General features: G+C 46.3%; 1 protein-coding gene across 2 annotated transcripts in view; it reads left to right on the top strand.

Annotated features, from left to right (window-relative positions):
• Positions 1-24514, top strand: part of CFAP65 (cilia and flagella associated protein 65) — a 433505-nt gene that overhangs the window by 262772 nt on the left and 146219 nt on the right. For both annotated transcript variants that reach the window (XM_069227128.1, XM_069227129.1), the window contains exons 19-22: positions 6694-6822; positions 12151-12327; positions 17925-17991; positions 18380-18490. In XM_069227128.1, the coding sequence (XP_069083229.1) occupies positions 6694-6822; positions 12151-12327; positions 17925-17991; positions 18380-18490 (484 nt within the window). The remainder of the gene's footprint in view (positions 1-6693; positions 6823-12150; positions 12328-17924; positions 17992-18379; positions 18491-24514) is intronic.

Genomic DNA, 24514 nt, shown 5'->3' with positions numbered 1-24514 from the left:
ATCTGTAAGACGTGTCCTGCTCTACTGCTTACACTTCATATCTGTAAGACGTGTCCTGCTCTACTGCTTACACTTCACATCTGTAAGACGTGTCCTGCTTTACTGCTTACACTTCACATCTGTAAGACGTGACCTGCTCTACTGCTTACACTTCACATCTGTAAGACGTGACCTGCTCTACTGCTTACACTTCATATCTGTAAGACGTGTCCTGCTCTACTGCTTACACTTCACATCTGTAAGACGTGACCTGCTCTACTGCTTACACTTCATATCTGTAAGACGTGTCCTGCTCTACTGCTTACACTTCATATCTGTAAGATGTGTCAAGCTCTACTGCTTACACTTCATATCTGTAAGACGTGTCAAGCTCTACTGCTTACACTTCATATCTGTAAGACGTGTCCTGCTCTACTGCTTACACTTCACATCTGTAAGACGTGTCAAGCTCTACTGCTTACACTTCATATCTGTAAGACGTGTCCTGCTTTACTGCTTACACTTCATATCTGTAAGACGTGACCTGCTCTACTGCTTACACTTCATATCTGTAAGACGTGTCCTGCTCTACTGCTTACACTTCATATCTGTAAGACGTGTCCTGCTCTACTGCTTACACTTCATATCTGTAAGACGTGTCCTGCTCTACTGCTTACACTTCATATCTGTAAGACGTGTCCTGCTCTACTGCTTACACTTCATATCTGTAAGACGTGTCCTGCTCTACTGCTTACACTTCATATCTGTAAGACGTGACCTGCTCTACTGCTTACACTTCACATCTGTAAGACGTGTCCTGCTTTACTGCTTACACTTCACATCTGTAAGACGTGACCTGCTCTACTGCTTACACTTCACATCTGTAAGACGTGACCTGCTCTACTGCTTACACTTCATATCTGTAAGACGTGTCCTGCTCTACTGCTTACACTTCACATCTGTAAGACGTGACCTGCTCTACTGCTTACACTTCATATCTGTAAGACGTGTCCTGCTCTACTGCTTACACTTCATATCTGTAAGATGTGTCAAGCTCTACTGCTTACACTTCATATCTGTAAGACGTGTCCTGCTTTACTGCTTACACTTCACATCTGTAAGACGTGTCCTGCTCTACTGCTTACACTTCAGATCTGTAAGACGTGTCCTGCTCTACTGCTTACACTACATATCTGTAAGATGTGTCAAGCTTTACTGCTTACACTTCACATCTGTAAGACGTGACCTGCTTTACTGCTTACACTTCATATCTGTAAGACGTGTCCTGCTCTACTGCTTACACTTCATATCTGTAAGACGTGTCCTGCTCTACTGCTTACACTTCATATCTGTAAGACGTGTCCTGCTCTACTGCTTACACTTCATATCTGTAAGACGTGTCCTGCTCTACTGCTTACACTTCATATCTGTAAGATGTGTCAAGCTCTACTGCTTACACTTCATATCTGTAAGACGTGTCCTGCTTTACTGCTTACACTTCATATCTGTAAGACGTGTCCTGCTTTACTGCTTACACTTCACATCTGTAAGACGTGTCCTGCTCTACTGCTTACACTTCATATCTGTAAGACGTGTCCTGCTTTACTGCTTACACTTCACATCTGTAAGACGTGACCTGCTCTACTGCTTACACTTCACATCTGTAAGACGTGACCTGCTCTACTGCTTACACTTCACATCTGTAAGACGTGTCCTGCTCTACTGCTTACCCTTCATATCTGTAAGACGTTTCCTGCTCTACTGCTTACACTTCACATCTGTAAGACGTGTCCTGCTCTACTGCTTACACTTCATATCTGTAAGACGTGTCCTGCTCTACTGCTTACACTTCATATCTGTAAGACGTGTCCTGCTCTACTGCTTACACTTCACATCTGTAAGACGTGTCCTGCTCTACTGCTTACACTTCATATCTGTAAGACGTGTCCTGCTCTACTGCTTACACTTCATATCTGTAGGACAGGCCCTGCTCTACTGCTTACACTTCATATCTGTAAGACGTGTCCTGCTCTACTGCTTACACTTCATATCTGTAAGACGTGTCCTGCTCTACTGCTTACACTTCATATCTGTAAGACGTGTCCTGCTCTACTGCTTACACTTCATATCTGTAAGACGTGTCCTGCTCTACTGCTTACACTTCATATCTGTAAGACGTGACCTGCTCTACTGCTTACACTTCACATCTGTAAGACGTGTCCTGCTTTACTGCTTACACTTCACATCTGTAAGACGTGACCTGCTCTACTGCTTACACTTCACATCTGTAAGACGTGACCTGCTCTACTGCTTACACTTCATATCTGTAAGACGTGTCCTGCTCTACTGCTTACACTTCACATCTGTAAGACGTGACCTGCTCTACTGCTTACACTTCATATCTGTAAGACGTGTCCTGCTCTACTGCTTACACTTCATATCTGTAAGATGTGTCAAGCTCTACTGCTTACACTTCATATCTGTAAGACGTGTCAAGCTCTACTGCTTACACTTCATATCTGTAAGACGTGTCCTGCTCTACTGCTTACACTTCACATCTGTAAGACGTGTCAAGCTCTACTGCTTACACTTCATATCTGTAAGACGTGTCCTGCTTTACTGCTTACACTTCACATCTGTAAGACGTGTCCTGCTCTACTGCTTACACTTCATATCTGTAAGACGTGTCCTGCTCTACTGCTTACACTACATATCTGTAAGATGTGTCAAGCTTTACTGCTTACACTTCACATCTGTAAGACGTGACCTGTTTTACTGCTTACACTTCACATCTGTAAGACGTGTCCTGCTCTACTGCTTACTCTTCATATCTGTAAGACGTGTCCTGCTCTACTGCTTATTCTTCATATCTGTAAGACGTGACCTGCTCTACTGCTTACACTTCATATCTGTAAGACGTGTCCTGCTCTACTGCTTACACTTCACATCTGTAAGACGTGTCCTGCTCTACTGCTTACTCTTCATATCTGTAAGACGTGTCCTGCTCTACTGCTTACACTTCATATCTGTAAGACGTGTCCTGCTCTACTGCTTACACTTCACATCTGTAAGACGTGACCTGCTTTACTGCTTACACTTCATATCTGTAAGACGTGTCCTGCTCTACTGCTTACACTTCATATCTGTAAGACGTGTCCTGCTCTACTGCTTACACTTCATATCTGTAGGACAGGCCCTGCTCTACTGCTTACACTTCATATCTGTAAGACGTGTCCTGCTCTACTGCTTACACTTCATATCTGTAAGACGTGTCCTGCTCTACTGCTTACACTTCATATCTGTAAGACGTGTCCTGCTCTACTGCTTACACTTCATATCTGTAAGACGTGTCCTGCTCTACTGCTTACACTTCATATCTGTAAGATGTGACCTGCTCTACTGCTTACACTTCACATCTGTAAGACGTGTCCTGCTTTACTGCTTACACTTCACATCTGTAAGACGTGACCTGCTCTACTGCTTACACTTCACATCTGTAAGACGTGACCTGCTCTACTGCTTACACTTCATATCTGTAAGACGTGTCCTGCTCTACTGCTTACACTTCACATCTGTAAGACGTGACCTGCTCTACTGCTTACACTTCATATCTGTAAGACGTGTCCTGCTCTACTGCTTACACTTCATATCTGTAAGATGTGTCAAGCTCTACTGCTTACACTTCATATCTGTAAGACGTGTCAAGCTCTACTGCTTACACTTCATATCTGTAAGACGTGTCCTGCTCTACTGCTTACACTTCACATCTGTAAGACGTGTCAAGCTCTACTGCTTACACTTCATATCTGTAAGACGTGTCCTGCTTTACTGCTTACACTTCACATCTGTAAGACGTGTCCTGCTCTACTGCTTACACTTCATATCTGTAAGACGTGTCCTGCTCTACTGCTTACACTACATATCTGTAAGATGTGTCAAGCTTTACTGCTTACACTTCACATCTGTAAGACGTGACCTGCTTTACTGCTTACACTTCACATCTGTAAGACGTGTCCTGCTCTACTGCTTACTCTTCATATCTGTAAGACGTGTCCTGCTCTACTGCTTACACTTCACATCTGTAAGACGTGACCTGCTTTACTGCTTACACTTCACATCTGTAAGACGTGTCCTGCTCTACTGCTTACTCTTCATATCTGTAAGACGTGTCCTGCTCTACTGCTTACTCTTCATATCTGTAAGACGTGTCCTGCTCTACTGCTTACACTTCATATCTGTAAGACGTGTCCTGCTCTACTGCTTACACTTCATATCTGTAAGACGTGTCCTGCTCTACTGCTTACACTTCATATCTGTAAGACGTGACCTGCTCTACTGCTTACACTTCACATCTGTAAGACGTGTCCTGCTTTACTGCTTACACTTCACATCTGTAAGACGTGACCTGCTCTACTGCTTACACTTCATATCTGTAAGACGTGTCCTGCTCTACTGCTTACACTTCATATCTGTAAGATGTGTCAAGCTCTACTGCTTACACTTCATATCTGTAAGACGTGTCCTGCTTTACTGCTTACACTTCACATCTGTAAGACGTGTCCTGCTCTACTGCTTACACTACATATCTGTAAGATGTGTCAAGCTTTACTGCTTACACTTCACATCTGTAAGACGTGACCTGCTTTACTGCTTACTCTTCATATCTGTAAGACGTGTCCTGCTCTACTGCTTACTCTTCATATCTGTAAGACGTGTCCTGCTCTACTGCTTACTCTTCATATCTGTAAGACGTGTCCTGCTCTACTGCTTACTCTTCATATCTGTAAGACGTGTCCTGCTCTACTGCTTACTCTTCATATCTGTAAGACGTGACCTGCTCTACTGCTTACACTTCATATCTGTAAGACGTGTCCTGCTCTACTGCTTACACTTCATATCTGTAAGACGTGTCCTGCTCTACTGCTTACACTTCATATCTGTAAGACGTGTCAAGCTCTACTGCTTACACTTCATATCTGTAAGACGTGTCCTGCTCTACTGCTTACTCTTCACATCTGTAAGACGTGTCCTGCTTTACTGCTTACACTTCATATCTGTAAGACGTGTCCTGCTCTACTGCTTACACTTCATATCTGTAAGACGTGTCCTGCTCTACTGCTTACACTTCATATCTGTAAGACGTGTCAAGCTCTACTGCTTACACTTCATATCTGTAAGACGTGTCCTGCTTTACTGCTTACACTTCACATCTGTAAGACGTGACCTGCTCTACTGCTTACACTTCACATCTGTAAGACGTGACCTGCTCTACTGCTTACACTTCATATCTGTAAGACGTGACCTGCTCTACTGCTTACACTTCATATCTGTAAGACGTGTCCTGCTCTACTGCTTACACTTCACATCTGTAAGACGTGACCTGCTCTACTGCTTACACTTCACATCTGTAAGACGTGTCCTGCTCTACTGCTTACACTTCACATCTGTAAGACGTGACCTGCTCTACTGCTTACACTTCACATCTGTAAGACGTGACCTGCTCTACTGCTTACACTTCATATCTGTAAGACGTGTCCTGCTCTACTGCTTACACTTCATATCTGTAAGACGTGTCCTGCTCTACTGCTTACACTTCACATCTGTAAGACGTGACCTGCTCTACTGCTTACACTTCATATCTGTAGGACAGGCCCTGCTCTACTGCTTACACTTCATATCTGTAAGACGTGTCCTGCTTTACTGCTTACACTTCATATCTGTAAGACGTGTCCTGCTCTACTGCTTACCCTTCATATCTGTAAGACGTGTCCTGCTCTACTGCTTACCCTTCATATCTGTAAGACGTGTCCTGCTCTACTGCTTACACTTCACATCTGTAAGACGTGACCTGCTCTACTGCTTACACTTCATATCTGTAGGACGTGTCCTGCTCTACTGCTTACACTTCACATCTGTAAGACGTGTCCTGCTCTACTGCTTACACTTCACATCTGTAAGACGTGTCCTGCTCTACTGCTTACTCTTCACATCTGTAAGACGTGTCCTGCTCTACTGCTTACACTTCACATCTGTAAGACGTGACCTGCTCTACTGCTTACACTTCATATCTGTAAGACGTGACCTGCTCTACTGCTTACACTTCACATCTGTAAGACGTGACCTGCTCTACTGCTTACACTTCACATCTGTAAGACGTGACCTGCTCTACTGCTTACCCTTCACATCTGTAAGACGTGTCCTGCTTTACTGCTTACACTTCACATCTGTAAGACGTGTCCTGCTCTACTGCTTACACTTCACATCTGTAAGACGTGTCCTGCTCTACTGCTTACACTTCACATCTGTAAGACGTGTCCTGCTTTACTGCTTACACTTCACATCTGTAAGACGTGTCCTGCTCTACTGCTTACACTTCACATCTGTAAGACGTGTCCTGCTCTACTGCTTACACTTCACATCTGTAAGACGTGTCCTGCTCTACTGCTTACACTTCATATCTGTAAGACGTGTCCTGCTCTACTGCTTACACTTCATATCTGTAAGACGTGACCTGCTCTACTGCTTACACTTCATATCTGTAAGACGTGTCATATTCTGCTGCTCAGACTTCATGCATATAATATATTACTGCTTTGGTGAGAGGCCTCATGTCTACACTATGCACTGTTTTCTGGTGCTTGGGGGCCGATATATCTGTTGTCTAATAGTAAGATCATTTGAAATATTTTTCTTCCCTCCTTGATTCCCCTGCAGCACACGTCAGTGTCCTTCAATCTACACGCCTGTCATGCTGGATTTCAACTTTGGAGCTGCTCCGCTGGGATCTGATCCCTTTGTGGCCCTCCTGATGCTGGAGAACAAAGGCACAATACCTGTAGATTGGTCAGTATCTCCAAGAAAAAAACATGCTCATCATGTTTATGCATACGAAAGGGTCCTATATCTTGGGAAGAACCCTCTGAAATCTTTTGTAACAAAGGTTGATCTGCATTTTTCATGGAAGGCTATTCGTTAACAGTGTTCTGAAGAATACCTATGAATAAAAGAACTGTATGTCCTGAAGGGTACATGTGTTTGGTAACGTGTGCCTGGTAAATCTGTTCATTCTGTGTGCACATTATGGAGAATGTAGAACAAAAACAGCTTGCAACGTCCGAGCGCAACACTAGATGGCAGCAATATTCAGAGCATGTGACTCTACAGCACTATAGCCTACGAACAGATGCTTGCTGGGTAAGTTACATTTTCTTTCCAGACAGTACTTTTAGTTTAGAAAAACAAAACATTACTTCATTCTACACACAACATAATAATGTTCACAGAAATAAAGGGCAATAATCATATGTTCCACAGCGTCTAAACAGCATCTCTTGTGGAACAGATCTCCTAGGTAGCTTTTGTTCTAGACCACTAATAACCTAAGGAGTAGTTTCCCCTTGGGCAGTACCGGGAACGGTAAGCCTGGGCCAGGAATGGTAAGCGTAGGGTCAACATCGGCTTTAGCTATGCCAGTATATGTTTTCTCTTTTGCCCCAGTTTTTCCCTCTCTCTAAAAATGTGAGTTTCCACCGCCCCCCCTCATATGCTAAAGTGCACAGTAACTTGAATCTCCGTTCTTAATCTTTCATTCACTGTCCGCAGCTGCAACCATCGCTGATCAACTAAGCTAGTCAGTCAAATATTAGTTTATTCGTTAATTAAAACCACATAAGCCATCCCTCGCCATGGAATGATCCAAAACATTATAACTTTTAATAATACATAATACGTACACCCCCTCATTTGGCTGATTTATAAATATAAAACATGGTTAAAATTATAATTGAATAGTAAGAGGGCAAAGTCTATACAACGGACACATAAACCCCTCAGATGGCTGTTTATAGGTGCAAACGTCATTACAATTGTGATTATAGCGACCTATGAGCCCCATGAGCCCCTCGTATGACTGTAGATGTTCACCACCATTGGGGTTACAAATGTGTAATATTTTAAAAGCACGTCTGGGCACTTATTTACATGGTTCCTAACCCCCTGGCCACCACAAGGGCCATTAATAAAAATTGTACTAGCACACAATCCCTACACCGTCCCTAAGATTCTGGGGGGTACAGAGGTAAGTGAGGTGAAGGTCTCCAGAAATTGAACCAGCCTAATGTTTAGAATCTCATTTTTGGGATCGAGCGCTTCAATTAAGGCATGTCTACATGTTCTGATCCCTAGGTTGTTAAATTCATTCTTCAATTTTTTTTTTCTTAGAGTCACCAGGGCTGGGCAGATGCAAACCACGTGCTCCAATGTCTCTACGGCCTAGTGGCATAGACATTCCTGATTGGCATTTTGTTTCTCATTCTTCCATATGGGCAAAAAATCTAACGTGGGCATCTCCCCAACCTTAGTTTAAATTTTTTTTTTATTCACAGGGCGTAGGGTGCACCCATTAATAATGATTTCCTATGTATTGTATGCGATTTAGGGACTAACCAGCCATGCGACCTTTTGGCCAGTTCCTCTCTGTCTTCTAGCCAGCTATGCAATTTGCTTGATTTATTCACAACCTTCTTAAATACGGAACAAGACAGTGACAGGTACCAAGCATCAGCCAGATCTAACCGCTTAGGGCCTATTTCCAGATATTCCTTATAGTTACTGTTGCTCCTTTCTTGGTTGATTTCCTGCCATAGTAGGTTAGCCAGCGTCCCATCAGGGGCTTTCCCGCAACTTATGACAGCATTTGACAAATGCCGCCAGTCTAGCTAGGGTCTGCTTTACTAGGGAGAATTCTAATCTGACCTGGGCTGGTGAAGCTGCTCTGGGTAGTTGGAAAACGTGCTTATATGATTTTACCAGGAGTCTATCCAAGAGTGTTGACTCCATCCCCCTCATCATCTCAGTGCCATAAGCCAATGTTGGCAGTAGTTTTACTCTCATTACTGCTGTTAAGGGCTTAAGGGAGTGCCTATGAATGATCTTAGCTAGAGTTCCAAAAGCATGAATACGTGAGTATGCCTTGTTCGTTATCCCTTCCCTGTGACATGCATAATTTTCTCTCATGTCTATTGTGACCCCTAGGTAACTATAGGTAGCCACCTCCTCTATTATCTTACCATTTAGGTACCATTTGCGTTGATTGGAGGGCCTGCGATTGAGGGCAATAATTTTAGTTTTGTTATGATTTTTCTCCTGCTCATTTATTTTAGTATACTGTCCTAGGCTATCCATCAGTTTACACATTCCTACTATGGTATTACTTAACAGGAGCAGGTTGTCCGCATAAAGTATGTTGGATAGCTGATATCCCCCTCGGGGTGAGTGGGCGGATGGACTATTTGGCTTTGTGGAGAGATCTTCAATATAAAGATTAAAAAGTATCGAAGCCAGGACGCAGCCTCGTTTCAGACTGACTGCTGTTTTGACAGCCCTGGATAGATGTGTGCCATCCCTGCGTTTAACCTTTACCAATGTATCCGAGTATAATAGTTTTATAGCATTTAGAATATTTGGGGGTACACAGTCAAAAGCTGCTTTAAAGTCAACAAAGCACATATATAGTGGAGTCCCGGTTACCTGTGCCCTATTAATGGTCAGACCCAGAGCCAGGAGGTTTGTTATTGTCCCTTGCTAAGATTGTGGCACTTAAGGGTGCAGTTCATCCATCATGGCCTACCGAGTGGCAAAATTGACGTGGGCTGTGCTTTGGTGGCACAGGCATTCACTTACATAGGTCTGCAGTACCAGCATTGCCTGAGAGGATTTGCACCGGAGTCACAGTGCTCTCTTTTTAGTTCGGATCTAGATGAAAAAAAATACAGTCCAAACAAGGTAGGCGCCCACAATGGGTTGCAGAGTGGAATTTGGTGCAACTGTGTAACCTTTGTCAGATATCATTTAGCGCTTGGTTGCTTCTTGGCTCTAGATGGCCATGGCGGAACCCATGCTCAGTTGAGCCTCAAGACACATTTGGGCATCTCTGTGACTGCCTACAATGTGGGGACACCTTGGGGCCCCCGGACCTCAGTGGTGCAGGTAGGACCTACTGTCACAGAGTATTGAGACACATTTGGGTGTCCCTGTGACTGCGTACAATGTGGGAACACCTTGGGGCCCCCGGACACCAGCAGTGCAGGAAAGGGCCTCCTGTCACATTGTCAGCATCACTTCATCTCTCTTGAGAACCTTCTTGTAGCTCTCCTTTAGAATAATATCTTCCTCGTGCAAGGGCACCTCCAATGCCCCTCCAAACTGATAGTCCTCTCTCTCCCTCAAACTCTGGTCCAGGCAATTTCTCCTGGTGAAATGTTCACATTTTCCTCGGGCCACTGGTCCTGAAGCTAATAAGAGGGGTTGCCAATGGGTACCCAAACCCTAAAATTCAAAGACCCTGTGTTCAGAAAAGAATGTCCCATCTTTATACTAAAGTTGCAAATGGAAACTTGGATTCCACCTGTCCCTGGGCACTTCTGCCCATTTCCTTACTCCACCTACACCTGGTCCAGCCAAAGTCTTTGTCAAGAAATGTGAGCAGGATGGTGTGGTGGGGCTTGGAGTCTCCACTCTTTAGAAACCCAGAACATGGGCACAAAGGGAAAGAATGTTGCCCCAATTAACCATCTGTTGACCTGTAGTAGTTGCCCTTCCAGAAAACAATGGGCGAGAAAAGGGAAGGGGGAAACTCCTTAGTTTTAAAGGGGCCCACTGAGCAGACAGTAGTCACCCTTGGCAAAGAATGTGCATATATGCACCCCTCTGACCAAGGATCACTGCTCTGGGTCATATGTCCAGTCACAGAAAGTTTCTCCAGGGCAATGCATTATTGCCATGCTTGCTGATTTAAGGGTCAAGAAAGTCACAACTTTCTACAGTGAATTCATGGCAGGGATGCATGCTTTCCAGAACCATGTAGGGAAACCTTTCTCCATGCCAACACCTGTGTTTCTGTGATTGCTGCCATGGTGCACATTCCTAAAGTTAGCCATTGGTGCATAGTCAGGTTCTCAGTGATACTCTTGTATGTCAGTGGCCGTAGTAGTGGATTGGGCCAAGGCAGTGGGACTCACAATTTGAACATTTAATCACCTTTCAAATCCTAATATCCACATTCATTTCTGGAAATATTTAATACAGCAAAAACAATGTAATCCTATATAATAACTTCCACTACTGTCAAAACAATAATCTGACTAGATGTTGTTTGCTAATCCACAGGACAAGAGTAAAACATTTGGGAACCTCATGTAACATATTTTTCTGTTTGGTGCTTTGTCTTTCTTCAGCAGCAAGACAAATTATAGTCTGTGTCATGCAATCCAGTGACATTTTGTGTCTTTTTGTGGTAGTACAGTGAGGGCCAGATGTAGCAAGGGTTTTGCGACTCGCAAACGGCGAAAAACGCCATTTGCGAGGCGCAAAAGCCTCTACGAGATGCAGAAACGCATTTTGTGAGTCGGAACCGACTCGCAAAATGCGTTTCCGACACGCAAATAGGAAGGTGTGTTCCCTTCCTATTTGCGACTCACAACGCTATGCAATTTCATTTGCGACCACGAAAGCGGTCGCAAATGAACTCGCAGTTACCATCCACTTGAAGTGGATGGTAACTCATTCGCAAACGGGAAGGGGTCCCCAGGGGACCCGTTCCCCTTTGTGAATTAACACAAAAATATTTTTCAGAGCAGGCAGTGGTCCTATGGACCACTGCCTGCTCTGAAAAAGCCCGAAACTAAAGGTTTCGGTATTTTTTTCCAAGTGCAGCTCGTTTTCCTTTAAGGAAAACGGGCTGCAGATGGAAAAAAAAAAAAAAACTGCTTTATTAAAAAGCAGTCACAGACATGGTGGTCTGCTGTCTCCAGCAGGCCACCATCCCCGTGAGTGCCCAGACTCGCAATGGGGTCGCAAACTGCGACCCACCTCATTAATATTAATGAGGTGGGTCTTTGCGACCCTATTGCGAGTCGCAGAAGGTGTCTGAGACACCTTTCTGCATGGCAAATTGCGAGTTGCAATTTGCGAGTCGCACGGACTCGCAAATTGCAAGTCGCAATTTCCTTTTTTCCTACATCTGGCCCTGAGTTAGCTGTCCAGAATGCTCTTCAGGTTACACCAGCCCTTCTCCCTCCCAGTAGTCGCTGCTGGGATTCGCCTATGATCCATGTTTGTGTTGTCATTATTTGGTACAATATCAGTTATTTATTATTTTCCTTAACTTTGCAGGGCTTTTCTCTATCCTGCAGACCAGCAGATTGAGCTAGAGTACTGGGCAGAAACTGGAGAGTTTGACCCCAGTGAGCTTCATCAGATGAGAATCCAGGACAACAAGCTGTTCAGTGTAATCCCGAAAGCTGGGGCTCTTAACCCAGGGCAGCAGCAAGCAGTGCGGCTTATGTACAGGTACTTTAAAGTCCAGGAGTTTCTTGAGAAACAGTGTGTCAGAGTGGGTGATAGGGTATAAACCTATGCTGATGCTCTGAGTATAGCTAGTTGTTTTGATGTATGATACTTGTAGGAAACTGGCTCTGTATATACTATATCAAAGTGAGATATAGCGTGCACAGAGTCCAGGGGTTTCCCAGAGGGTTGACAGAGGCAATAATAGATAATACTAATGCTCTTTTTGTGGTAGTGTGATTGAGCAGTTAGGCTTGTCAGAGGGTAGTGTTAAGCATTTATGTACACGCACAAGCAATAGAAGAAACACACACTCAATGACTTTACTCCAGACCAATAGGTTTTTGATATAGAAAAATATATTTTGTTAATTTATTTTTAGAACCACAAGATTCAGTTTGCAGGTAAGTACATAAAATGAAAGGTACATTGCATAGGTATAATCAGGACTTTGAATGGCATCAAACATGTATACAGTTTTCTTTAAGATGGCAAAAAGCTATTTTAAAAGTGGACACTGCATTTTTCAACAGTTCCTGGTGGAAGAAAAGAGTGAACAGTTTTACAGGTAAGTATTAGACTTACATTTTCTATCTCTGGGTTTTAGGTAGTCCATCGGGGGTTCAAGTTAACCCCAGACACCCACCACCAGCAACTCGGGGCCGGTCCGGTGCAGAGGTCAAAGAGGAACCAAATTAACATTGGCTCCTATGGAGATAGGGGGGTACTCGAAATCCGGTCGGCCCGAAGGTAAAGTACCCGTGACTCAGAGGGCAGGCCAGGGGAGTTTAGAAGAGCACTGGAGGGGTCACAAGTAAGCACCAAACATACACCCTCAGCCGCACAGGGGTGGCCGGGTGCAGGGTGCCAACAGGATGTCAGGTTTCCAATGCTGGTCTATGGGGTGACCTCGGGGGTCACTCAGAGGCTGCAGGCGAGGTTTTGGGGGTGAGAGGGGGGTGTCACGGGCACACCACTAGTCGGACAGGGCAGAGGGCTGCCTGCTGGTCAATGCTGCACTGGGAGTCAAGTTCTCCAAGGCCTGGGGGCTGAGGGTGCAGTGTGTCTTTTAGGCATTGGATATCTTCGTCCAGTGCTCGTGGTCAGGGGGGTCCTCTGGATTCTCTCTGCAGGCGTCGTTGTGGGGGCTTGAAGGGGTCAACCCAGGGTGGGCTCTTGCTCCCAATCACCTGGGGACCCTTTCTTGCTAGGTGGACCACCTGGACACGGGGCGTGGGCTTCGGGTGCGCAGGGGTCAGGAATTGCACAAACGGAGTGAGGTGGGAGTCCCTGTTTGAAAGTTTCTTTGGGACAGAGCCGCTGTACTCGGGAGTTCTTGGTCTTTTTGGGTGCGGGGCAGTCCTCTAGAGTTGGCAGAGGTCACTGGGCCCACAGGATGCATCTCTGGTCTTATTGCAGGTTCTCTGAAGCAGGAGACAGACCGGTAAGGCTGGGGCCAAAACAGTTGTCGTTTTCCTCCTTCTCTGCTAGGGTTTTCAGTGTAGCTGTCCTTCTTCTTGTAGGTCACCAGGAATCTGGTGAGCTGGGTTCTGGGAGGCCCTTAAATCCTAGATTTAGGGGCGTGTTAGGGCCAGGGGGCAGTAGCCAATGGCTACTGTCCCTGAGGGTGGCTGCCTTTGGGGAGGGGGGCACATGCCTATCCCTATTGGTCTCTGTCCTCCAAACCATGATGGAGGATTCTGCAGGGAGGGGGTCACCTCAACTGTGGACACCTTAGGTGGTCCTGGGTGGGGTGGTCACTCCTCCTGGTTTTCCCTAATTTTCCCACCGGACTTGCTGCCAAAAGTGGGGCTTTGCTGGGGGAGCGGGCATCACCACTAGCTGGAGCTCCCTGGGGCACTGTGATCTGAAGCTTCAGCCTTTGAGGCTTACCACCAGGTGTTACAGTTCCTGCAGGGGGAAGTTTGAAGCACCTCCTCCCAGGACAGGCTTTGTTTCTGACCACAGAGTGCACAAAGGCACTCACCCCATGTGGTCAGAAACTCGTCTGAAAGTGGCATGCTGGCACAGACCAGTCAGTCCTACACTAGCAGTTGGGCTAACATACAGGGGGCATCTCTAAGATACCCTCTGTGTGCATTTTGTAATAAATCCAACACTGGCATCAGTGTGGGTTTATTATTCTGAGAAGTTTGATACCAAACTTCCCAGTATTCAGTGTAGCCATTATGGAGCTTTGGAGTTTGTTTTGACAAACTTCCAGATCATATATTTAATATGGCCATACTTTACTTACAATGTCTAAGAATGGACTTAGACACTATAGGGGCATATTGCTCATGCAGCTATGCCCTCACCTGTGGTATAGTGCACCCTGCCTTAGGGCCGTAAGGCCAGCTAGAGGGGTGACTTACCTATGCCACAGGCAGTACTTTGTGTGCATGGCATCCTGAGGGGGATGCCATGACCACTTTCCCTTTTTCTCCCCACCAACAAACGCAATCTGCAATGGCAGTGTGCATGTGTTAGGTGAGGGGTCCCTTAGGGTGGCACAACACATGCTGTAGCCCTTAGGGACCTTCCCTGGTCACGGGCCCTTGGTACCACTGGTACATTTTACAAGGGACTTATCTGTGTGCCAGGAATGTGCCAATCGTGGAACAATGGTACATTTTTAAGTGAAAGAACATTGGTGCTGGTGCCTGGTTAGCAGGCTCCCAACACACTTCTCAGTCTAGTCAGCATCAATAGCAGGCAAAAAGTGGGGGGGGGGGTAACTGCAACAGGAAGACATTTTCCTACAAGCGGCAGCCTCCAAACCTCTTTAGTTCGCTTCCCAACCATCATGGGCAGCCAGTAGGAAGCAGGATATGCCATCACCTGCCCAAGTGGAGGTCAACTGCTGGGTTCTACTGACTGTACAAAGGGGCTATTACCTTTCCTTCATGACTACTTCACCACCCATGCATCCTCTTGCGACAGGCTGACAGAGGATCATCTCTCCTTATTCCGCAGCTCTCTTGGTCAAAGAAGCCATAGAGAGGGTACAGATGCCAGAAGTAGGTCATGGTTGCTATTCCTGCTACTTTCGGGTGCCCAAGAAGGATGGAGACTTCCATCCTGCCCTAGACCTGTGCCCTCTCAATTTCTTTGTGAAAAGGAGAAATTTAAAATGCTCACACTCGCTCAGGCTCACACTCGCTACTGATCTGGACCTAGTAGGCTGGATGGTAGTGCTGGACTTGCAGGGCACATACCTCCATATCCCTATTCTACCTTTCAATAGTTCACTGTAGGTCACAAGCACTTTCAGTTCACTGTGCTCCTCTTTGACCTTACCAGCACCCCTCAGGTGTTCACCAAGGTGATGGCGGCTGTTGCAGCTCATCTCTGGACGTCCGGGGTTTCAGTCTTCCCCTGTCTCAATGACTGGCTGTTAAAGGCGGGCTCGCCCCAGGCAGTCGTCTTCCACCTCCAGACTAAGGCGTGTACCTCCTGCTCTTGCTGGGGTTCACTATGAACATGCTGAAGTCACACCTGACCATATCAGCCACTCCCTTTCATCTGAGCTCTTCTGGACACTGTGCTGTTTCAGGCTTATCCTCCCTATCGCCAAGCCCAGGATATTCAGGCTATAATACCGATGTTTAGCTTCTGTTTGGGTTTTGGTGAGACTCACTCTGAGGCTGCTGGGCCTCATGGCCTTCTACATCCTGCTTGTGACACGTGTCCATTGGCATATGCAGGCTCTGCAGTGGGATCTGAAGTTCCAGTGGGTGCAGCCTTAGGGGAATCTCTCCGACACGGTCCTGATCTCGGAGGGAACTGCAAAAGTTCTGCAGTGGTGGTTAATAAACCACGATTGGATCAGCAGCAGACTCCTCTCCTTTCCCCACCCAGATCTGGCCGTAGCAACAGATGCGTCATTCCTGGGATGAAACGGTCAACTTGGGGTGGTGGTGATCAGAGACCACTGGTTTCTGGAGTAACCCAGACTCCACATCAACCTACTGGAGTTTAGGGCAGTCTGGCTGCCATTGAAAGCCTGTCTACCCTCCATCAAGGGAAGGCTAGAGCAGGTGTTCACAGACAACACCACCTCCATGTGTACTAAAGCAAACCGTGCAGAATGGAGTTGTAGAACCTTTGTCAAGAGGGCTTGCTTCTCTGGACATGGCTGGAATGTCCGGGCATATTCCTGGTGGTTCAACACCTGGCGGGCTCTCTAAATGCCAGGGCAGATGAACTCAGCCAAAGATGCCTTGTAGATCACCAGTGGTGCCTCCATCCGGAAGTGTGGTGCAAGGTTTCTTTCAGCAGTGGGGGGAGCCTTGGTTAGATCTGTTCACTGTAGGAAGCTGGCCTGACGCGTGATGGACACTTATGGTGTTATCTGAGACCAGGTTCAGGGATCCCTATTAGTGAAGTGTAGGCAGTGTCTAGGAAGCCAGGGCTCTAGAGATAGCAGTGGATGAGCAGAAGAGTACCTGCAAAGTAAGGGGGCCAAGTCCAGTTCGAGATGGAGGGTCCAGTTGTAGCAGGAGCCACTACTCACCCTTCTGTGGATCCAGGACCAGGTCGACAGTGCACGAAGAAGGTCAGCAGTGCAGCACAGGAGCCGAAGAGGAATCCCAGGAGTGATGCAAGTGATGTCCCACATCGGCGGTCGAGATGCAGTTGGTCAGTGGTGCTGAAAAACCACCAACAAGCCTTGGCAAATCAGAAGTCAGAGAAGAAGGTGTGCAAGGCTGAAGAGGACCAGCAAGGTCCAAGGGATTTGACCCCAGGAGGTAAGTCCGGGGTGACCCTCAGCAGCTGGGAGAGTCACAAGAAGAGGAGGCAGCCCCCACAAGCAACCCGCTGGCAGCAGGCACAGGAGTCGCAGTAAGGTCCACTCAGCACACCTGGAGGAGAGTCCCACGTCACTGGTGCAGCAGACAGGACACTGTGCATTGCAGGAAGAAGTGCTGGGGCCAGGGCTACACAGAGCCTGAAGATTCCTTGGAGGAGGAACAAACAAGCCTTGGCAGCTGCAAAGATCGCGGTGCCCTGGGGCCTGCAAGGAGAGGCAAGGGCTTAACATCTTCCAAGTTGGACAGCTGCTAGAGAGGGCCAGTGGGACCACTCCAGACCACCACCTGTGATGCAGGATCTATGCATTCCAGAGGAGAGCAGATCCACGCAGCCGGTCGTCGTTGCAGTTAGACCCTGCAGATGTAGGGGACTGACTCCTTCAATCCAAGAGAGATTCCTTTTTACTTTTTGTGCAGACTGAAGACTCACTGTCCAATGTTGCAGTTGCTGGAAGGAGCCGGTGAAACAATGTTGCAGAGCGGAGTTGTCTCTGGAGTTGCAGATTGTTGGTTCCTGTATAGCCCAGTGGAGGTTCCAATTTCCAGGAGATAAAGGTAATGATGCAGAGTAGTCCTGCTGGAATCTTGCATGTCGAATCTGAGGACCCACCCAAGAGGGAGACCCTAAATAGCCCAGGATGGGGAATTAGTCACCTAGCAGGGTGATCACCAATCAGGACGGGGCTGTGACGTCTCCAATTTACACAGTCTGTGATCCTGAGACCCTCAACTTTGAGAAACTGGTCTGTCATGTTATTTAATTCTACCTCTCTCTTTTCCTTGTAGGCATGATTTTGTTGGTACTGATCGTCTTCCAGTCTTGCTGAAGGTGTCTTACGGCCGGGAGGTTCTGGTAAGAAGGCCTGTATCATCTTATGAAAAATGGCAGAACCACTATTTAAATTAGGAAACATTTTCCCATACATTATATATCTATGATCACCCCGAACAGATGAAGTACTGTTAACCTAGCATTGGTTCTTGAACACTGAGGCCAAGCGCTGATAATTCGTATCTTGAAGGATGTCTTGCAAGTGATCAGAAACGAACACTGTGCACCTAGTTTTGTTTTCGTTGTACATCTGACTCTGCACCCAAATTAATGAAAAGCTTGAATGGCTCGGCGAGGTTTACTGGCAGCTGACTGGTATATCAGACCAAGATGTTTTTTGATGGAGTGAATAATAAAAGAAAAATTATCTTACACCTTGTCTGCTGTTCCTCCTGTGTCTCTCATGCAGCTGAATTTCATCGGTGTGACAGTGGAGAAAGAACGTCGATACGTCCATTTCACTTCCACCAAGCACCAGTTCACTCCAGTGGCCATTGGCACTGCTAGCCCCCCTAAACAGGTGAGTGCTTACTTCACAATGTACCCGCCTGGGTAAGACAGCTCAAAAAAATATCTAGCTTCCTTATTGGGGGATTAAAATGCTGTATTAAACAATGCATGGACATAATGTGACAAAATGAAAGTTTGATTCAGAACACCGGATTGTGTTTCTATAGATGAACGAACCACACAAAATGTTCTAGTTAGTATTTTCTGAAAGACCAGTGGGTACAAGTTATTGTGCTTGCCTGCCCACCAGACTCAGCCTTCTAATGTTAACCTGATGTTCCCCCATAGCCTCAATACATTGCTTGAATGTTTAAATGCACGTCTTATCATTAGCTTGTACTTACTGGACAGCAGCGGGCTCTATAGTGTTCTGCTGAACAAGAGGCCCATTAGTTTACATCGTGCACTAACAATGCTTTTTGTTCATAACACTAAATTGTTGGAGAAAACATGGAAGTTCATATTATATGTTGTAAGTAGTATGAGTTTAATGGGAGTTAAGAAAGTGCTGTAGTTGTGAAAGAATATCTCAAATGCACCATTAAGAGAACATATTAGGCTTCTTCAAGCATGTGTACTCTGTGTGTGTGATTTTACCAGCCAAATTATTGCATTTTATGTCAATCCTTTTTGTTGACAGTTGTAATCAAATATATCATTATAAATGGCATATTAGTGCCAATGACCTCTCATTTTTATCCAAATATCTGTACCAGCTATTTGCTAGTCAATTGTGATAAAGTATTATGGAGGCCCCTTGTTATGAAAAGGCACTTCAGTGCAATGTAAGCACATTGTTAATCTAGCCTTATGTCATGTAAAAACATTGGCAGTCATTTAATGTCATCAAACTTTATTTGGAAATCTTCATAAAATCCATAAAGTCTACGAATACATTAAAAACAATAATTGAAATTGGCATTGTCAGTCATCTATCCTGTTGTCATGTTGAGCACATTGAAGTTTGCTAGACCATTATGATATACACTTACTAGCAGTCTGCTAGGCCAGTGTGATGTAAACGCATTGGCAGTCTCCTAGGCCAGTGTGATGTCAACTGATTGGCAGTCCGCTAGGCCACTGTGATGTAAACGCATTGGCAGTCTGCTAGGCCAGTGTGATGTAAACGCATTGGCAGTCTCCTAGGCCAGTGTGATGTCAACTGATTGGCAGTCCGCTAGGCCAGTGTGATGTAAACGCATTGGCAGTCCGCTAGGCCACTGTGATGTAAACGCATTGGCAGTCTCCTAGGCCAGTGTGATGTCAGCGTATTGGCAGTCTGTTAGGCCAGTGTGATGTAAACGCATTGGCAGTCTCCTAGGCCAGTGTGATGTCAGCGTATTGGCAGTCTGCCACACTTATTGCTTGTGTGTGTACAACAAATGCTTAACACTACCCTCTGATAAGCCTAACTGCTCGACCACACTACCACAAATAGAGCATTAGTATTATCTATTATTGCCTCTGTCAAGCCTCTTGGGGAACCCCTGGACTCTATGCACACTATATCTCATTTTGATAGAGTATATACAGAGCCAGCTTCCTACAGCAGGGTATTCCTCCACTTAAACCTCAGGTGTGGCAAGGCAAAGAGAGAATATGATGGGCACCTTTTCCTGCCAGGATCTTTCTCTGCTCCAGCAATGGAAGATTTGTTTTTGAACTGCCATCTGATTAACAGAATGACCTTTAAAGCCCATCTCTATGCGGAGAAGTCAGTAGCTTATCACATTACTTTCTCACTGAACATGAGGGTTTCTGCTACCTGAATATATGTTTCTCCACCATGTGTGCTCTCTAATGCTCAACTAGACATGACAGGACTTCAGGGTCTCTTTTGGTAAGCTATAATCGTTCTCCATGACAAATATGGTCAGAACTCTGAAACACACCTGGCGCCCCAGGACGGAAAGCAGTCCTCCTCATTATTGGTGACCCTTCCTGTTAACGCTTTACGCGGCCAGCACGCCTGTTGCACTATGTAAACGCAGTCACTAAGAGGCAGGGCAGCATGGAAGCCTGTGAGTGGGGAGTATCATCAGGCCAGGTGTTGTTTGTGTGACAAAGGACACAGCAGTGCGGAAATCCTGTGCAAATCTTTCTGAAAGTGCCCTGAGATTCCGAGCACCACCAGGTACCCACAGGTCATTTCCAAAATGAGTGTGATGGACCTTCTGTCAGGAGCAGCTCTCACCAAGAAGCCAACGTTTTTTTGTTGTTGTTGTTAATTATCCCTAGGGTGAAATCTTCTATTAGTAAGCTGTCGCCTGTGTCCTGAACATTTATGTGTGAATTAAATACTTAAGCTGTTTTCATATTTCCATGCTAGTGCTCAGAGAAGCATTTCCATTGGTGACCTTAATCTGTGGCTGTACACTCCAGACAGAGAACAATTTGCTAGGCCCAAAAATAATCCAGCCATGAATCTTTTATAGGCTGTCGCTCAAGCCATATGTAACATTCAAGAGGACCTAGAAACAGCTCAAAAAGAGAGGGGTACTTTCTTTTAGATGAGATGAACCAGCTGATATTAACTACAACACCAACCACAAGCAGTGCCTTTGTGGTTACTAGTCCCCATTGTGGGGTTACTGCTAGTCCTGAATCTGTATTGGGAATTTCAGATGTGCCTTCTGGACCAAATCCTACAGTATTCTATGGGGGGCAATGCCTCAGTCCCCTGAGAAGTATGGAAATGACCTATATACTTTTCAGGATTTCCTCACTCAATGCACTCTTCATTTTCTGGATCGAGCACAGTATTTTCAGACTGATAGATCAAAGGTGGTCTTTATTCTTTCCTATTTGTACAAAGACTCCATGCTGTAGGATACACTCTTGATATTGAGAAAAACTCCCTGGTAAGAAAATTATGATCTTTTTATCCAAGAATTCTTGGCTATCTTTTGTAAACACTATACACTCCATTCGTCTCACACTAGCCTATTGATTTTAGTCAAGGGCTCAGAGAACATATGAGCGATATAGGTCAATTCAAACAACTAGTTGTCAAAGCAGCATGGACTGATGAGGTGGCAGCCAATGCTGTTTTTATCAAGGTTTGATAGAAGATCTCTAAGATGCCCCCTATTAGTAGTGGACCAACAACAACCTCTGTGGCATGGGGGGGCGTGTCCAATATGGCGACCGGGACAGACGCATAATTCGCAGCTCTGTCTCCGGCCCAGAACTGATATCCTGAACTAGGTGCCTGATGGCGGAAACCACCCTCCCCTGGCGCGGGGACATCGTGTCTGGAGCGGCAGCGGCTCAGAAACTGAGTGAAGCGGCTGGATCGGCTGGTGCGCAGCCGTGCGGCGGCTGAGGCGTCCTACCTCGCGGCGTCGTCGCTCTGTGGGGCACCCGGGCGCTGCCCGTGCGAAAGATGCGACCCGTCTTGTATTGGAGTCGAGCTTGAGGACCCGGGTTTGAAACGGCGGTGAGTTGAGGCTCACCAAAGCAGTCGTGTAGCTGCGTGGCTGCTCCTCTCCTGAGGTCCTGTCCAGGTGGTGCTGCGCTCCTGAGCGCCAACGCGGCGCGGGTGCACCTAATGAGCTCCTCGTGTCCCCCTGGAAGTCAAGGGGGCCCGTGAACAAACATAGCGGGAACCGGGAGGTGTCGAGGGGGCCCCCAAAGTCCGGGCAATGGATACATAAATGCTGTTGGTCCACAACACTGCAGTTTCCACACAGCAGAAGAAGGGGAGCTGCAAATGAGCACACCCCCGAGCAATACAGTGAATACAGGACTCCTGGGCACACCTTAATGCGAAAGGGAATGCAACGCAGTCCCAAGCTGGCAGGCTTGTGTATATAAACAACACATTAACACAGGATGTTAATAGATAAACCAGGAGCAGTAAAAAGCACACCGCAAGGGCAGCTGGTCCAAAGAGAGTCTGTCCTACCACTCCCAAGAGTGAAACCTGAGGAAACTGGGTGACAAACTCATGCTCACGGAGCTCCCGCAATAATAATAAACAAAGCTACCCAATATCTCCAAGAATCAGGACAAATTATAGCCCCCTTGCACCATCCTAAATACGTCGCCAGCATAAAAGCGTCAAACTAGTACAATATAACCAATTAACACTGCGCAAGACTCAACAATCAACTATAGTATTGCGCAGAAACCAACCAATGGGAAAACCAAAAACTTCGCGGGCGCCCCTGGGAACCATGGACCCTGGTGCACCGCGTCCACCAATTGGGGCCTAAGACACATACCAAGCTCTACAGAAAATGGAAGCAACACTGCAAACGCACTCAACACAATTTGAAAGGGTACTGCAAGCTATACTAGACACTAAAACAACTTTGGAAGCGAAAATAGGCTCCGTTATCGAAGATGTTAACCTGTTGCGAACAGGCCAGCAGGTACTGGCCGAAAGGGTTGCTAGGCTGGAAAAAGACACGTCGCACCTCACACCATCCATACTCGAAATCCAGTCACGTCTGGGTGCTGTGACAACAGAGTTGGAAGCACTAAAGCGCAAAGCTGAAGATGCCGAAGGCAGATCACGCCGTAACAACATCCGCTTCGTGGGTTTTCCTGAACGTGCCGAAGGCCCCAGCGCAGAATTATTCATCGAACAGTGGCTAACTGAGTTGGTCTTGAAGAACAATGTCCCAAAGTTTTTTTACATAGAACACGCCCATAGGGTCCCAGGAAGGCCCCTGCCACCGGGCACTCAACCTCGTCCCCTAATAGCAAAACTCCTGAACTACTGCGACAGACCTCATATTACAGCTGTTCCGTAAGTCAGGCCCAATGCGCTTTGAGAGCACGCAAATAACTGCCTACCCAGACTTTACAGTGGAGGTGCAAAAAAATGAAATTCATTTTATCGGGTCAAAGAGCGGCTAAGAGACCACAACATCAAATATTCCCTGTTGTTCCTGGCCAAACTTCGAATACAAGACAATACCCGCACTCTTTTCTTCTCTACCCCTGAGGATGCATGGATATGGCTACATGCAAAAGGCCTAGCTGACCCGATATCCTCCTCAGAAAAAAGCCCGCCTCCGAGAGATAAACGCAGCCCCTGCAGAAAACAAGATGTCAAGCCCACCCCTGAACAATCTTGTGTAGAATGTTCACTACTGTTAGTCTACATCACGCTTTGCCAACGCATCCCCAACATCTATGTCTGCGCAATCGGAAGCAGACCCTGACCCAGAGATAAACTCCGATTCAGCAGAATCTGCCCGTGGCCCCAACCTCACCCCACAGTCAGCAGATGACATTTGCTAGCTTTTCGGGCCCACACGGGGGAAAGTGACTTACCCGCTACTCGTACATGGATACTGTTGGAACATGCTGCCAGATAATCATCTCTCTCAGCTGTTCTGTTTGATTTGCTGTCGCTCCTAGACGGTAAAGGCACCAACATACGCAAAATGGGCCGAGGTCACGACTGACTGGCACTCACGAAGTTGGAGCAGCCCGCGCCATATGGACCGTTACACCTGGATGGCAAGTCCTGTATTTACCCTGTTCTTGCCACAATCACAGTTATTGTTAAGAATAGCAAATGTTATAGTTACACCTGAATGGGACGTTTCCCTGTTACAAGTATTGACATATATCAATTACAAGGCGTCGCACCACAATGCAAACCTAAAAGACAAGTCACACAATCTTAAGGCAAAGAGACTAGGCGTAATGGGCACGAACCATAAAACTAACAAATATGGGCTTGAGCAGGCACAGGCGATACCCTCCCGTGCTGTCCCACATACACTCCATGGCTTCCCAAAATCAGCGATACACCTCACACTATAAAATACTCACATGGAATGTAAAGGGCATGGCGTCCGCAAGTAAATGGCAACGGATCTATACATATCTCAGGAGGCACCAGATACACATTGCCATGCTGCAAGAAACACACTTAGCCGCGCCCTCGTTCGAAAATACCAAAGCAAAATGGAAGGGCCAACTGTATGGCACCACCTCCTCAACATATGCCAGAGGAGAAGCAATCTGGATAGCCCCCGGGGTCTCATACACTATGTTCCATGCACAAAGTGAC

Source organism: Pleurodeles waltl, chromosome 3_2 (genome assembly GCF_031143425.1).
Source record: "Pleurodeles waltl isolate 20211129_DDA chromosome 3_2, aPleWal1.hap1.20221129, whole genome shotgun sequence".
Classification (NCBI taxonomy): Eukaryota; Metazoa; Chordata; class Amphibia; order Caudata; family Salamandridae; genus Pleurodeles; species Pleurodeles waltl.
The sequence above is the reverse complement of the archived record's forward strand: the minus strand, read 5'-3'. Positions and strand labels throughout refer to the sequence as shown.